This window comes from Meles meles, chromosome 16, assembly GCF_922984935.1.
Source record: "Meles meles chromosome 16, mMelMel3.1 paternal haplotype, whole genome shotgun sequence".
Taxonomy (NCBI): domain Eukaryota; kingdom Metazoa; phylum Chordata; class Mammalia; order Carnivora; family Mustelidae; genus Meles; species Meles meles.
Window position 1 is genome coordinate 72,791,525 of NC_060081.1, and position 15,504 is coordinate 72,807,028.

Sequence of the window (15,504 nt, forward strand, 5' to 3'; positions counted from 1 at the left end):
AAAATGTGGCGTATATACACAAGAGCGCGTGATTCCTCCACAGAAAGGGCATCCTGCTATTAGAGACCGTGTGAATAAAACTGGAGGACCTAATGCTAAGTGAAATAAGTCAGACAAAGACACATAGTGCATGATCCCACTTATATGTGGAATCTTAAAAAATTTAAACTCCAAGTAACATGGTAGAATGGTGATTATCAGCACTGGGGCCGGGGAAAATAGGGAGACATTAGAGGGTGCAGATTTTTGATTACGAGATCAGTAAATTCTAGAAAGCCAATGTACATCGTCATAACTAGAGTTAATAATTACATTTGAAGCTTGGTGAGAGAGTAGATCTCAAGTGTCCCCACCACACACACACACACACACACACACACACACACACAGGTAGCTATGAGGTGATGTGTGCGTGTGTGTGTGTTAAGTGGCTTGATTTTGGGGAATCGCTTCAGTGTTTGCCTGTATCAAGATACTGCGTTGTAGACCTTAAATACATAGAATTCTTATTTGTCAGCCATTCCTCTAGACACTTGCAAAAACCTGAAACACAAAGGGAATCCCTTAGAAGGCTTTAAGCGAGGGTTTGACACCTGAATTTTCTTTTAGCTGAGTCTGGCTGTTGTGGGAGGCAGGAGTGGCCCCGGGCAGCACTCAGGCAGGCAGAAGATAACGGTGGTCCAGTGGGCGTGAAGCCACGAGTAATTGCAGAGATGGCTGAACCACAATTTGCTGATGTGTGAGCCCTGGGGAAAGTGAGGGATTCAGGATCACTCCTGGGGTTTGGACTGCAGAATGCTTGGGTCGTTGCCACATATGGATGGGGAAGCCTGAGTATACTTGGAAGGCCTCGGGGTGGGGAGAGAGGACACTGGGAACTGGGAAGGCCCGGAGGCACTTTGAACTAGAAATGGCTCATGGCTAGCAAAGTGGAGAAGTCAAAGGGCCATCCTGAGGGCCTCAGCTGCAGAGGACTCTTGATCAGATCCCAGCTACCCTCTGACACTTTAAGCACCAGCAGCAGTGGTTGTGGGGGTGGTCACTGGGAAGTCCTAGCAGGAACTTACGGAAGGCCACCATCTCCCAGCCCCTAGAGAATGGTCAGGATCAGGTTGTCCTTGTACTTCATGTCTGAAGTTCATTGTACTTTGTGTGCAGAGTTTCAGGGTTTGGAATTTCAAGTGAACCAAGAAATCCTGGGCTTAGGCAAAGGTTTCCATGTCTTTGGTGATAACTCCGCATTGGGCCATTTACCAAGTTCAATTTCTGAGTTCTACCGGGGTTGAGGGGATGCAGGAAGGGACTGTTTACAAGTTTAGAGTGGATAGCCCCTTTTTGAAGAAAGTTTGGTCCAACCTTATTCAGCAAATGGGCCTCCTATAGTTCAATCAGCTACCCAGGTTCTCAAACAAAAATGACTTTGCTTTCATTTCTTTTTCCTTTTTAAAATTTTTAAACTTAATTCCCACATAGTTAACATACATGTTTATATTCGTTTCAGGTATATAATGTAGTGATTCAACAGTTCTGCACGTTACTCAGTGCTCATAACCATACTCTTAATCCTCTTCACCTGTTTCGTCCATTCCCCCATCCACCTCCCCTCTGGTGACTGATTTCACTTAGCAGTACCCTCTCCAGATCTATCCACGTTGTTACAAACGGCAAGATTTCATTATTTTTTTATGGCTGAGTAATATTCCATTGTGTATGCACACCACATTTTTAGCCATTCATCTGTCGATGGACACTTGGGCTGCTTCCATAATCTGGCTATTGTAGATAATGCTACAATAAATATAGAGGTTCAAATATCTTTTTGAATAAGTGTTTTCTTTTTTTTTTTTTAAAGATTTTATTTATTTATTTGACAGAGAGAGATCACAAGTAGGCAGAGAGGCAGGCAGAGAGAATGAGAGGGAAGCAGGCTCCCTGCCAAGCAGAGAGCCCGATGCGGGACTCGATCCCAGGACCCTGAGATCATGACCTGAGCCGAAGGCAGCGGCTCAAACCACTGAGCCACACAGACATTGTCTTTGGGTAAATACCCAGTAGTGTGATTATTGGGTTGTAAGGTAGTTCTATTTTTAGTATTTTGAGGAACCTCCATACTGTTTTCTGGAGTGACTGTACCAGTTTGCTTTCCCACCAATAGGACACAAGTGTTCCTATTTCTCCACATCCACCCCGACCCTTGTTGTTTCCTGTCTTTTTTAATTTTAGCCATTCTGACAGGTGTGAGGTGATAGCTCATTGTAGTTTTGATCTGCATTTTCCTGATGATTTATTAATGATGTCAAACATCTTTTTATGTGTCTTTTGGCCATCTGTATGTCTTCGGAAAAATGGCTGTTCATATCTTCTGCCTATTTTTAATTGGATTATTTGGGTTTTTTTGGTGTGGCATTGTATAAGTTCTTTATATATTTGGATACTAATCCTTTCTTGGCTGTGTCCTTTGCAAATATGTCCTCCCATTCAGTAGGTTGTCTGTTAGTTTTATCGATAGTTTCCGTTGCTGTACAGAAGCTTTTTATTCTGATGGCGTCCCAATAGTTTATTTTTGTTTTGGTTTCCTCTGCCTCGGGAGACATTTCTAAAAAAACATTCCTACAGTTAATGTCAGGAAAATCACCGACTGTGGTGGTTTCAGGTTTCACAATTAGGCCCTTGATCCCATTTTGAGTTTATTTTTGTGTATGATGTGAGAAAGTGGTCCAGTTTCAGTCTTTTGCATGGAGCTGTCCAGTTTCCCAGCACCATTTGTTGAAGAGCCTATCTTTTCCCCCATGGCATATTTGTACCTCCTTGGCCAAGGATTAATTGACCATATAATCATGGGTATATTTCTGGACTCTCTATTCTGTTCCATTTATCTATGTGTCTCTTTTTCTGCCAGTACCATACTGTTTTGGTTACTACAGCTTTGTAGCATAGCTTGAAACCTAGGATTTTGATACCTAGTTTTGTTCTTTTTCAAGACTGCTTTGGCTATTTGGGGTCTTTTGTGGTTCCATACAAATTTTAGGATTACTTGTGCTAGTTCTGTGGGAAAATGCTTTTGGTATTTTGATAGGGATTTCATTAAATCTGTAGACTGCTTTGGGTAGTATGGACATTTTAACAATATTTGTTCTTCCAGTCCCTGATCATGGATTATCTTTCCATTTGTGTCGTCTTCAATTTCTTTCACTCATGTTTCATACCTGCCAGAGTACAAACATTTCACCCCCTTGGTTAAATTTATTCCTAGGTATGTTATTATTTTTGGTGCAATTGTAAGTGGGATTGTTCTCTGAATTTCTCTGTGCTACTTCATCATTAGTGTGTAGAAATGGAGTGGCTTTATGTATATTGGTTTTGTATCCTGCAGCCATACTGGATTCATTTATCAGTTCTAGTAGTTTTTTGGTATCTTTAGAGTTTTCTCTATATAGTATCATGTCATCTTCAAACAATGAAAGTTTGGGGTGCCTGGGTGGGTCAGTGGGTTAAAGCCTCTGCCTTCGGCTCAGGTCATGATCCCAGGATCCCGGGATCGAGCCCCACATCGGGCTCTCTGCTCTGCGGGGAGCCTGCTTCCTCCTCTCTCTCTCTGCCTACTTGTGATCTCTGTCAAATAAATAAATAAAATACTAAAAAAATAAAACAGTGAAAGTTTGACTACTTCTTTACAAGTTTGGGTGTCTTATCTCTTTCTGTTGTCCAGTTGCTGTGGCTAGGACTTCTAGTATTATGCTGAATAAAAGTGGTGAGAGTGGACATCTCTTCGTCTTCTGATCTTAGAGGAAAACAATTTTTCATCTTTGAGAATGATGTTCACTGTGGGTTTTTCATATAAAGCCTTTATTATGTTGAGATATGTTCCCTCTAAACCTACTTTTTTAAAAAAAATATTTTATTTATTTGACAGAGAGAAATCACAACTAGGCAGAGAGGCAGGCAGAGAGAGAGGGGAAGCAGGCTCCCTGCGGAGCAGAGAGCCCGATGTGGGGCTTGATCCCAGGACCCTGAGATCATGACCTGAGCTGAAGGCAGAGGCTTTAACCCACTGAGCCACCCAGGTGCCCCTAAACCTACTTTTTTTGAGGGTTTTTATCATGAATGGATGTTGTATTTTGTCAAATGCTTTTTCTGCATCTAATGAAATGATCATATGTTTTTTTTAATCCTTTCTCTCTCTTGCTGATGTGATATACCACATTGAATTGCAAATATTGAACTATGCTTGCATCCCAGGAATAAATACCACGTGATTATGGTGAATGCTTTTTTTAAAAAAAATGTATTGTTGGATTTAGTTTGCCAACATTTTGTTGAGGAGTTTTGCATCTATGTTCATCAGAGATATTGACCTACAGTTCTCTTTTTCTGTAGTGTCTTTCTGGTTTGGGTATCAGGGTGATGCTGGTCTCAGAATGAATTTAGAAGCTTTCTTTCCTTTTTGTTTTTTGGAATAGTTTGAGAATAAATAGTTCTTTAACTCTTTGATAGAATTCACCTATGAATCCATCTGGTCCTGGGCTTTTGTTTGTTAAAAGTTTGTTGTTGTTGTTTATTTGTGGATTTTTGGGTTTGTTTTAGAGTGAGAGCAAGAGTGAGAGAGAGAACAAGAGCAGGGCATAGGCAGAGGGAGAGAGAGAATCTTAAGCAGGTTCCACATTGAGCATGGAGCCCCACTTGAGGCTCAATCTCATGACCCTGAGATCGTGACCTGAGCCAATTCAAGAGTCCGAGCCCCCTAGGTGCCCTTTGTTGGGAATTTTTGATTACTGATTCAATTTCATTGCTTGTAACTGGTCTGTTCAAATTTTCTACTTCTTCCTGCTTTAGTTTTGGGAAGTTATGTCTCTAGAAAATTATTCATTTCTTCTAGGTTGTCCAAGTTGTGGGCCTATAATTTCTCATCATTTTCTCATATAATTTTCTCTGTATATGTATAGTGTTGGCGGTTCTTTCTTCTCTTTCATTTCTGCTTTTGTTTGAGTCCTCCCTCTCTCTTTTTAAAATGAGTCTGGCTAAAAGTTCTATTTTATTAATCTTTTCAAAGAATGAGCTGGTTTCATTGATTGTTGTTTTAGTTTCTATTGTTTATTTCTGCTCTAATCTTTATTATTTTCTTCTACTGGTTTTGGGTTTTGTTTTTTTGTTTTGTTTTTGTTTTTCTAGCTTCTTTACGTGTAAGGCTAGGTTGTATATTTGAGATTTTTCTTCCTTCTTGAAGTAGACTTGTATTGCTATAAACTTCTCGCATAGAACAGCTTTTGCTGCATCCCAAAGATATTGGCCCATTGTGTTTTCATTTTTATTTGTCTCCATGTGTTCTTTTATTTCCTCTTTTGATATCTTGGTTGATCCATTCATTGTTTAATAGCCCATTACTTAACCTCCATGTCTTTGTGTTTTTTTCCCAGATTTTTTCTTATGGTTGATTTCTAGTTTCATAGCATTGTGGTGGGAAAAGATGCTTGGTATTACTTTGATCTTTTTGAATTTGTTGAGACTTGTTTTGTGGCCCAGTATGTAATCTATTCTGGAGAACACTTGAAAAGAATGTGTACTCTGCTGTTTTAGGATGAAATGTTCTGAATATATCTGCTAGAGCCATCTGTCCAATATGTCATTCAAAACCACTATTTTCTTACTAATTTTCTGTTTGGATGATCTGTCCATTGTTGTAAGTGGGGTGTTAAAGTCCCCTACTATTATTGTATTACTATCGATTACTTCCTTTGTTTGTAATTAACTGCTTTATGTAATTGGGTGGTCCCATGTTGGGTGGATAAATATTTACAATTGTTATATCTTCTTGTTGGTTTGTCCCCTATATGATTATAGTGTCTTTCTTTGTCTCTTGTTACAGTCTTTGTTTTAAAGTCTATTTTGTCCAACATAAGCATTGCTTCCTTGGCTTTCCACTTCCGTTTGCATGATGCATACTTTTCCATTTCTTTGCTTTCGATCTGCAGATGTCATTAGGTCTGCAGTGAGTCTCTTGTAGGCAACATACAAATGGTTCTTGTTTTTGTTTTTTTAATCCACTCAGTCATCCTAAGTGTTTATATTGGAACATTTATTCCATTAATGTTCAAAGTGATTATTGACAGATACGTATTTATTGCCATTTTGTTATATGTTTTATGATTGTTTTTATAGTTCTTCTCTGTTCCTTCTATAGCTCTCTTGTCTCACAGTTTGCTGGTTTTCTTTACTGGTATACTTGGGTTCTTTCTCTTTGTTCTTTACATGTCTATTACTAGTAATAGACTAGAATAGTGTATTACTATTCTTGATTTGTGGTCACCATTAAGTTTGTATCTACCATCTTCTGCATATAGCAGTCTCTGTTAAGTTGATGGTTACTTAAATTTGAACCCATTCTTTACTCCTCTCCCCTCCACATTTTAGGTTTATGGTGTCATACTTGGTGTCCTTTTATTTTATGAGTCCCCTGGTTTTTATAAATATACTTGGTTTTACTGCTTCTGTGTTTCCTACTGTTCTTCTACTAATGGTTTCTCCTTTCCACTCAAAGAGTCCCCTTTAACATTTCTTGTAGGGCTGGTTTGGTGGTCATGAATTCCTTTATGTTTGTTTGTCTGAGAAACTCTTTATCTCTCCTTCTATTCTGAACAGTAGCCTTGCTGGATAGTGTACTCTTGGCTGCCAATTTTTCCCTTTCAGCACTTTGAGTATATCCTGCCGTTCCCTTCTGGCCTGCAGAGTTTCTGCTCAAAAATCAGCTGATACCCTCATGGGGTTCCCCTTGTATGTGACTGCTGTCTTTTCTCTTGCTGCTTTTAAAATTCTCTCTTTATCTCTACTTTTTGCCATTTTAATTACTGTGTGTCATGGTGTGGAAATCCTGAGGTTGATTTCATTGGAGGATCTCTCTGCCTCCTGGATCTGGATTTCTGTTTCCTCCCCCAGATTTGGGGAAATTTCAGCTAATATTTCTTCAAGTAAATTTTATGCCCCCTTTCCTCTTTTCTCCTTCTGGGATCCCTATAATGTGAATGTTATTACACTTGATGGTGTTGCCAAATTTCCTAGGTCTGTTTTCACCTATTCTTTTTCTCTATCCTGTCCAACTTGATTGCTTTCCGTTAGTCTGTCCTCTAGGTCCCCGATCCATTCTTCTTCTTCCTCTAGTCTACCGTTTGTTCCCTCTAGCGTATTTTCAGTCTAGTTATTGAGTTCTTCATCTCTGATTCTTTGTTTTCTGTCTCCTTGTTAGGATCTCACTGATACCCCTAGCAACGTCTGCACAAGTCTGCTTGCACAAGTCTGCTGGGAGGAGAACTGGGGTGGAGGCTGGTAGAGGGGATGTGTCCACAGGAGAACACAGGGGCAGGGCACGCTGTTGGCAAGTTAGGTAGGGATGGTTGTGGCCTTGCTGTTTCCCATGGGTGTGTAGCCTGGGGGGAAGGGGGAGGGAAATGGCACCTACCAGCTCCTTTGTTCCTGGAGAAGTGTCTCTCTCTCCAGCACCAGCTCTGAGATTTAGCAGACAGATCCCCTCCCGTAGACCACAGGCAATTTGCCTGTGTTACTTTACGTCTGGTTTGTTGTGCCGTCTCTTTAAGGGCAAGGACTCGGCCTCCTCTCTCCTCCCAGCTCTCCCAGAGCCTGTCGATTTTTAAAGTTCTAGCTTTTAAGCCCTGCAGATTGTAAGAACTCTGGAAATTCGGCCCCTCCAGTTTTCAAAGCCAAATGATATGGGGTTTTGTCTTTCCCATGCAGGCTTCCTAGTCTAAGAGTCTGTTTCTCTTCCCTCTATGCACCTGTGGCATCCCGTGGGCAGTCCTGTGGTCCGTTTACCTCCCAACTGCGTCTCTGCCCTTCCTACCCTCTTTGATGTGGCCTCTCCTCTACCTTTACTGTGGAGTCTGTTCTGTCCTTTGTTTCATTTTCTGGGTTATTTACCCTGATGTGGCTGTTGCCTATGAGGCAAGCTTCGGGTCTCCCTACCCTGCCATCTTCCCCAGAAGTCTGGCCTTCATGTCTTAATGGTCCCTGTGGTTATGCCTGCTTCCCACGATTATTTCCTATTCAACCTGCTCCTGCCAAGAAATCCATTTTCTTCCAACTTATGAACCTGAAAATGTTGTAGTTAGCATTTCGCTTGCTCTTAGAAGTCTAACTGCTTCTTAGTGTTCCCACTCATTACTAAACCAGTGTTGTGTGTTTATTCCTCAGTACAAAACTATATCCTGCTGTTGCACGTAGCAAGATAAATTCACAGATTTGCCAAGCTGCCCTGATTCAGAGAAGTTAGATGCCCCATGAGCTTCCCTTTTGTTTCAGAATTTGAAAATTGGATAAGCTCAAGTTTTTGGCTTTAACAATTTCATGTGAGAAGTTCGAGATCTATTATCCGTGCTCTGCATGCTTCCTTCCTGATACCAGGAAAGTGAGGTCCAGCTGTAGGTGAATCTCAGATTTGCCAGATGATGGGATATTGTATCAACAGCCAGTTATTGTTAACAATGTTGACAATGCCCACGATGCAGGGACTGTTCTCATCTTCATTTTACATGTAGGGAAACCGAGGCACAGGTTGACTTGTGTTTACCAAATGTGAGTCAGAAATAAACACAGAACACAGACTTATTTTTCTAAATGGCTGTATAGTTTTATCCTTGTCCTCTGCCTAAGGTGATTGAGTTTCTATTCAGGAAGAACAGCATAAAATTTTCAGGAAGTTAATTTAAAGACAACCAGCGTACACAGCTACAGCAAAAACTGTAAGGGGGCAGAATTGCCCAGAGAGTGTGTGGGCCTGGGGAAATTGTTTTTATGGGGATCCTGTCTACATAAGCAATTTGGGACTTCCTCAGATCAATGTTTCAGTCATTCTGGTGACCCAATACTACACGATCCCATAAAAAAATTAAACTCTTTACCACAAAGCTCTTCTGGAAACCAGGTTGGACCTCCAGGTGGGTGGGTGCTAGAACTCTCTGGCGCATCTGGTTGACCTTGTGCCCCAAGTGGAAAGAGGAACCCGCCGGTCTCAGCCACCAGAGGGGACCACGGCTTCCAGTAGCCAGAACCCATGCAGGGCCCTGTGTGTGCTTGGAACACCCCACCCATAGGGCACAGCTGTTTCCAGGCCCTGGAAGCAAGGCTTGGAAAATCCCCAAGAAGGCATTCCCGAGGCAGGGCCATGGTGCGGGAGAGTGGTCTGCAGTAGAGGAGCCGTGGCAGGGATCCAGCTTCCCTGGGGCTTCAGGACAGCACTGACCAGTGGATGAAGTTCGAACAATATTAGGACTTAAATAGTGATTACTTGCAAACCTCTTGATAGCTAAAGTACCCGAAGGGGGAAAAGAAAGCTGTTGTAAGGAGGAAGCCAGCTGGAAAGTTCTAGTATTTACAATATCTAATTCTGTTTGTGGGTTTGGTAAAAGAGATTTTTTTTTTTTTTTTGGTAATTGTGTAAAATGTTCAAGCAAAGAACTGCTTTTCCTTTCCAGTGACCAGCTCAGCCCGGCTAGCTGGGAATGTTCTGCTGGCCTCCGGGAGCTGGCCCAAGGGGGACACTCAATCTTCTTTATGTAGCTGCTAGTTCTAAACGGGTGTAGAGACCGATTAGAACAGAGCTGCTATGATGGGAGCAGGGAGAGAAATGGACCAATCCAGGATGACCTCATGGCTCCGTCACTTGGGGCACGTGGCTGCCGAGCCCTAGGGTTAGATATAAAACGGATCGTGTCTACCGCCTAGAACTGAGACGAGGACCGGATGGAGTCAGGGTATCTGTACACATGGCAAAGTTCCTTACAGGAACTCCAACTGGAAAGGGTAAATTTGAGCAGCCTCTGTAGCGAAGAAGAGATACACCAACGCAGCCATTGCTTTCAACCGTTTTATTGCTAAACTATCATGATACAAGCCGTATAAAAATACTTTACATATAGCAAAAATAAACTACATTAAACTGGAGATTAAAAACGTTTTGCATAGGAATGTGATGTATTCAAACTTCTTTAACAGTCGAGATTTCAAAAACACCTAAGCCTTCCAGCACCACCTATTGCAGAGAATTCTGTTGGTCGGAGAACAGGGCGCTGCCAACATTTTCTCCCCTTTGAGGGCTGCAGAGGCAGTGGGGGTAAGGAAGTTTCTTCGACAAGATGCTCTGGAGGCTGAGTTTGTCCCAACCCCAGCCTCTGTCTGCTCACACGGCCGCCATGCTGAAAACACCTCTCTACAGGGAATGGCTTCGTATCCAGTGCACCCGGCCCCCTGAGCCAGGAAGCTGGCAGGTGCATCAAGGCAGAATGCTCAGTGTCCCCAGCACCCCATCTCCTTTTCAGGGGGACTTGCTCAGGGACCATCTCCGAGGGAGGTTAGGATGTGCTGGGGACCTGCCAGGGTTATCCCTCCAAAAGCTGAGTACAGGAAAGTTTATCCCAGCTCGTCAAGAAGGTCACAACCCCCATGCCTCTTGTAAATGTGAACAAAATTGTTCGCGCTTACAAAAAGGGGACCTCTGACAGCCTTTCGATTCTGAATGACAGAAAGCACTTGGAAAGTGTTTGACATGAAAATAAACACATTCAGTGACAACTAGAACACAGCAGCCTCCAATCTGTCTACATGGGACGGCTCCCACACTGGCCAAGGCTGGCTTCCTGAGACCGACGTCTCGGCTACTGGATGTAAACAAGAAAGGCTACATCAGTGCTCCCCAGCTTCTAGAAGAAATCAACCTGATTCATCTAGGGTGTGTCGCTGCTGGAAAACGCTGCAGGTCCTTTGGATGATGCATGGGGGAGGGGGGCTTATCTACCCGGATTTGGTTAGCTCTGTAAACACGAGCCTGCCCTTCGGGTTCTGTGAACGAGAACTCTTCCAGAATCCCATTACAACACAGGCAGTTTCGTTTTTAATTCAAAAATCACCTACTAGGCTACTGCTTTGGGGGATCTCAACACTTTACAGTTCTCCTCCGTGACCAGATGAAGGTTCAGAGCTGAACTCGACATCCTCCAAGCAAGCATCAGAGTGTTCCTTCTTCGGCAAAGCCATCCCCCCGCGCCCCCGTCTCCAGGGACGCTTTCTTCTAAGACTCCGGTGACTGACAGACTCAGAGCTGGGTTTTTGGCTTTTGTTTGCTTCGCCGGCGTGAATCACACAGTTTCAAGAATACATCATTTCCCTTAGGGGGAAAAAAGGATCAACATATGCGAAAAGAAACACCTGAAAAAGATTTCAACCATTTATAAATATTTTCTAATTCCAACAGCGGGTGTGTGTGCTATTTTCAGGACAGATAAAAAGCATAAACATACAGATAAGAAAATAAAATTTAATAACCTACTAATTTGGATCGCTCTTGTATATTATGAAGCAGCAGGATTTTTGTACAAGACCAGAAGACTCGCAGACTTCGGAAATCTACTACATTCAACAACGCCGTAGATTTCTGCTGGCGGCGCTACCCATTTACCTTGGATGTAGCAAGTGCAAACCTCGACCTGAGATTCTCTCTATCACGTGCAACGTACCCATCTTTACCACTTAGACATCCTTACTTTTCTCCTTCTCTTAGAGGGTCGTATTGCCTCTTCCCAGACTGAAAATATTTCATGAGTGATTCCTCTTGGCAAAATTTCCTCCTGGCATTTGTTACCGACCAAACTTTCTTGATCGCTGTCAGTCCCCAATACACATTCTCTCGCCTGTTTAGGTCTCAAAACTAATGCTTTGGTTTCTCTGTCTCTTGTTATTCGGTATAATTGTTTATGGACATGCTTCCTCTATTATCCAGCTAGGAGGTCTTAGAAAAAGCTTGCGTGTGCATTAGATGCGTGCGCACGCACACACACACGTGTGTGTGTTAAAGACTCTCAACTAGCGGGACGCCCTTTCACGGACAGGGTTGGAAGATCGATGGAAAACAGGTTAGCCCTTGTTCGCCCCATCCAGGCACAACGAAGCAGGGAGACTTTGCTACACTAGCAGGAAGGCACTTGGGTAAAACATTCAGATAACCGAGGAAAGGCCAAATTCCCTCATGTGCAAAAAAAAAAAAAAAAGAAAAAGAAAAAAAAAAGGTTTAGGTTCCCAGCCAGGTCAAGGGAGATCAGATCACTCACCAAACACTTTGACTCTTCCCCAGGGAAGTCAGTATTGCTGGAGAGAAACTGCTTTATGTGAAGCTGCTGGTGTAAGGAACCCTTTTATTAATTAGGCAGAATTTCACATCCCAGAAGTTCTGCAACAACGGTCAAGCTCTTACTGGCATTTTGTATAAAAGAAGGATTTTGCCAAACTTTGGGCTTGAGGAGCGGCCCCCCGTTGTTGGGGAAGATGCATGCTAGGTCTCCACTGAAAGGTCACACCCGGGGTGTTCTCATCCAGTCTCCGGAGCACCAGACCCTCCGGGCCGTAGTCTCCAAGCCTCATGCTCCTGGCCACGCTGTGAGGAAGGTTTCGCCTCTGCGTCACCTTGACAAGGAAGCCGGGACTCCGAGCACCCACAGCAAGCCCTCAAAGGTGTGATTCTCCTCCTAGGCTTCTACCTAGCCGAGCTGACCGAGAAATCCCCGAGGAGAGCCTTTGGAAGAGTGGCAGGAATATTTATGTTCTGTGTGGATGACCGGGAGCAAGCAGAGAGGCTAAAAACGGAGCCCGGGCTTGTCCCAGGGTGTCCCCAGGAAGGTAAACAGGAACACATCTGTGCGATGAGAAACTCGCCTGCCGAGAACTTGGAGAGTTTCGGTGTTTGCAAAAGCACCAAAGGAGGAAGGCATCTGGAGGACTTGGTGTGTGCGGTAGAGACAACGGGGGAGAAAACCCCCCATCTGCCCTGTCGGGGACTGCTCCTTCTGACTGAGGGAGGCACGCGGGTTGATTCTCTTCGGCGCAGGGGAAGCGGCTAATGCAGACAGGTGTCTTGGGATGGAGGGGCTGCTGGAGACGGGTTTGGGTTAAAAAAAATAATAATAACCAGTGAACTTGGGGCCAAAGCCCAAGCTTGTTGTTCCACTCAGAGGCTAGGCCAGAGAGGGAGTTCAACCCTGGTCATGGGGGAGCCCACTTAGAGAAACTTAGAGGCCTGCCCACTGCTTGCCTCGTTTCACAATTAACAAAAATCCCTGCACCGTGTACGTGTTTTTTGGTTTTTGGTATTTTTTCCCCCTTTGGTTGCTGTAGCTCTTCTGGGATTCCTTCTCACAATTCCATGCACCTGCTTGAGATCTTCACCAGTTCATGGAAAAGCGCTCTGGCCGCCAGGGAGCAAGCAAGTGAGGCTAGCAGAAAGCCCTCGGCCTGCAGGCCTGCGGAGGCCGGTGCTCACGCCGCGGGCTGGGGTCCCTGCTCCAGGCCCGCTGCTCTCTGCAGGGGCGAGGAGCAGCGGGCCCAGAGAGCTCCCCCAATCCAGCCACCTTGGTCCGGCTTTCGGAAGCAGAGACAAAAGTAACAAACGTGGACACGTGTCATAACTTAAGGCTGAGTTTTAACCGGTCATCTGGTGTGGGCCAGACAGTCTTGCTTCAGAATGAGGAAACTGACCAAAAAGGGTTGAGCCGTGGCCCGACCGTGGCCGGGACCAGGCGGTCCCTAAGGAGGACGGTCCAGCTTCTGGTTTTTTTCTTCAGCCCGGAAGCCAGGCCTGCTCGGGTCACGCTCCTTGGGCGGCTCTGTTTGAAAACTCCTTTCCTTCAAAAGGTACAGGAGCTGTATCTGTGACCTGGAAAAACGAACGCAGGGCTGGGGTTTAATCACGGGGGCCTACATCTTCCATCCCCCAGCCCAGCCCACACCCCAGGCTCTGGTCACTCCGTTCTCGGGCCGATCCGGCGTGCTGTCTGGTGTGTTTGCTCAGCAGGCACTTAAGGTTTTTGGATGGGACACCAGGAAAGTCAACCGAGATGCTCTCTGGGAGTTAAACCCAAAATCAAAAGGCAGAGTGTTCTCTCTGGTGTTTTACACAGAGAGGTGGCGAGCTCCTTAATCGAGAGTCAGCTTTCTGCCAGGACCTCGTCCCGCGCATGGCCTCCGGGCCAGGAGATGTACAGTAAAGGAAACAGAAGGTGAGGGCAGTGGAAGGCTCCCAGGGGTCAGATACGGAAGGTGTCTTGCTAATGGCATCTTCTACGTCTGATTTCTGGCGGGAGGTCCTGAAAACTCCTTCCTGATAATTTCATTAACTACAAAAGAACAGAGAGAGAGAAAGAGAGAGAGAAGCGGCGAGTGAGCGGGCACCAACAACACGGATCAGCTTAGCTTTTCTAGAACCGGAACAAGGGGGCTGTTTTTTTAAAACATGCTTTTGTTCTGATAATACGTCTGACGGTTTTTAACCTAAGAAATGCTTTCCTCTGCTCTTTTTTCTGGATGATGATATTTCGTGCTAGAGGGGTTTGTGAAAGTAACTTTAAACACCCTGGCAGAGATGGTGCTGGGCCGGAGGGCAGGTGCTAAGTGTGTCCCGTCTCTGTTGACTCCCAAACCCCTTCCCCTATTACAGCGTCCAGAAAAGCCCTACTGTGTGACTCAAGCCTAGCTGACCCCCAGAGCGTACGGTTCTCAGAAGAGGGGCCTTTCCACAGACAGCAGATGGGAACAGCATGACCAGCCATCGTGTAGACAAAACCTCTCTCTGCACAACCAGGAATTCCTCCCCGCAACACACACGCTAGTGAAGGCTCACACCAGGAGTCTTCCGAAGGGGAAAATGTCCTCTGAGGGGTCTGGAAAATTCGGCCACCCCCCTCCTCCTAGCAGGGACCCAGGAATGGGATGCTAGCCCCGGTGTCAAGAAGCTGGCTATCTTCTCCCATCTTGGTACCTTATCCAGGGCTGTGGTCCCTGGAAGAAAGGCAGTCAGGTCTTAGAAGGGGGCAGCTGGCAAAAAGGCTTCCTTCGACTTTCTTGGTAAAACTTGCTGTCAGTGGCATCCCAGATCCAAGGCAGAGGTGTGTGTCCACCCCGGTTTGTGCAGTGGGATGGGTTGACTGGTCTCAGGGGCAGGAGAGGAGAGGAGGGAGGGAGACCCCTTTTGGGTGCCACAGAAGGTCTCCCACGTTCTCCCGCAGCCCCTCCCCAGCCTCCTCAACCTGGGTGTTTCATCTTTGCCTTGCTTTTGTCTCTAACCGTTGAGATGTGCTCAAACTCTCCCCATGTTCAAGCTGAGCCCTCCAAGGTCCAGTGTCCTTTCCCAGAAACCCCCACGTGGATGAGGCCACAGCCCCAAGGAGGAGGCACATGCAAACGCCAACCAACGGCAGCGGCGTTGAGCCGCAGCAGTGTGTCTGAGCCTCAGCTCAAGGACGGCGTGACTTGACCTCTCTGTGCCTGTGCCTTGCACTTCCCAGGGGAGCAAACAACCCGTGCACGCCTTTCAGTCCCCATGAGGCACGGAGGTCCGTGCAAGCTCCTCGCGTCCGCCTGGTCAGTGGTGTTCGGTCGCTGTTGCCTACGATCGGGATAGGCCCAGGCTCTGGGTGGGACTCTGAATGAGTACTTTGCCCCGCAGGCCTCAGTCGG

The 15,504-nt window shown here is 45.2% G+C and overlaps 1 protein-coding gene across 7 annotated transcripts in view; it reads right to left on the reverse strand.

The window, feature by feature from the left end:
* Positions 1-9,863: 9,863 nt before the first annotated feature.
* NFATC2 (nuclear factor of activated T cells 2) overlaps positions 9,864-15,504 on the reverse strand; it is a 156,654-nt gene continuing 151,013 nt past the window's right edge. For 5 of the 7 annotated variants that reach the window (XM_045981377.1, XM_045981376.1, XM_045981372.1 and 2 more), the window contains one exon: positions 9,864-14,165. In XM_045981377.1, coding sequence (XP_045837333.1) covers positions 14,110-14,165 — 56 coding nt within the window. In that variant the 3' untranslated portion in view covers positions 9,864-14,109. The remainder of the gene's footprint in view (positions 14,166-15,504) is intronic. The other 2 variants (XM_045981375.1, XM_045981374.1) reach the window with 1 other exon arrangement.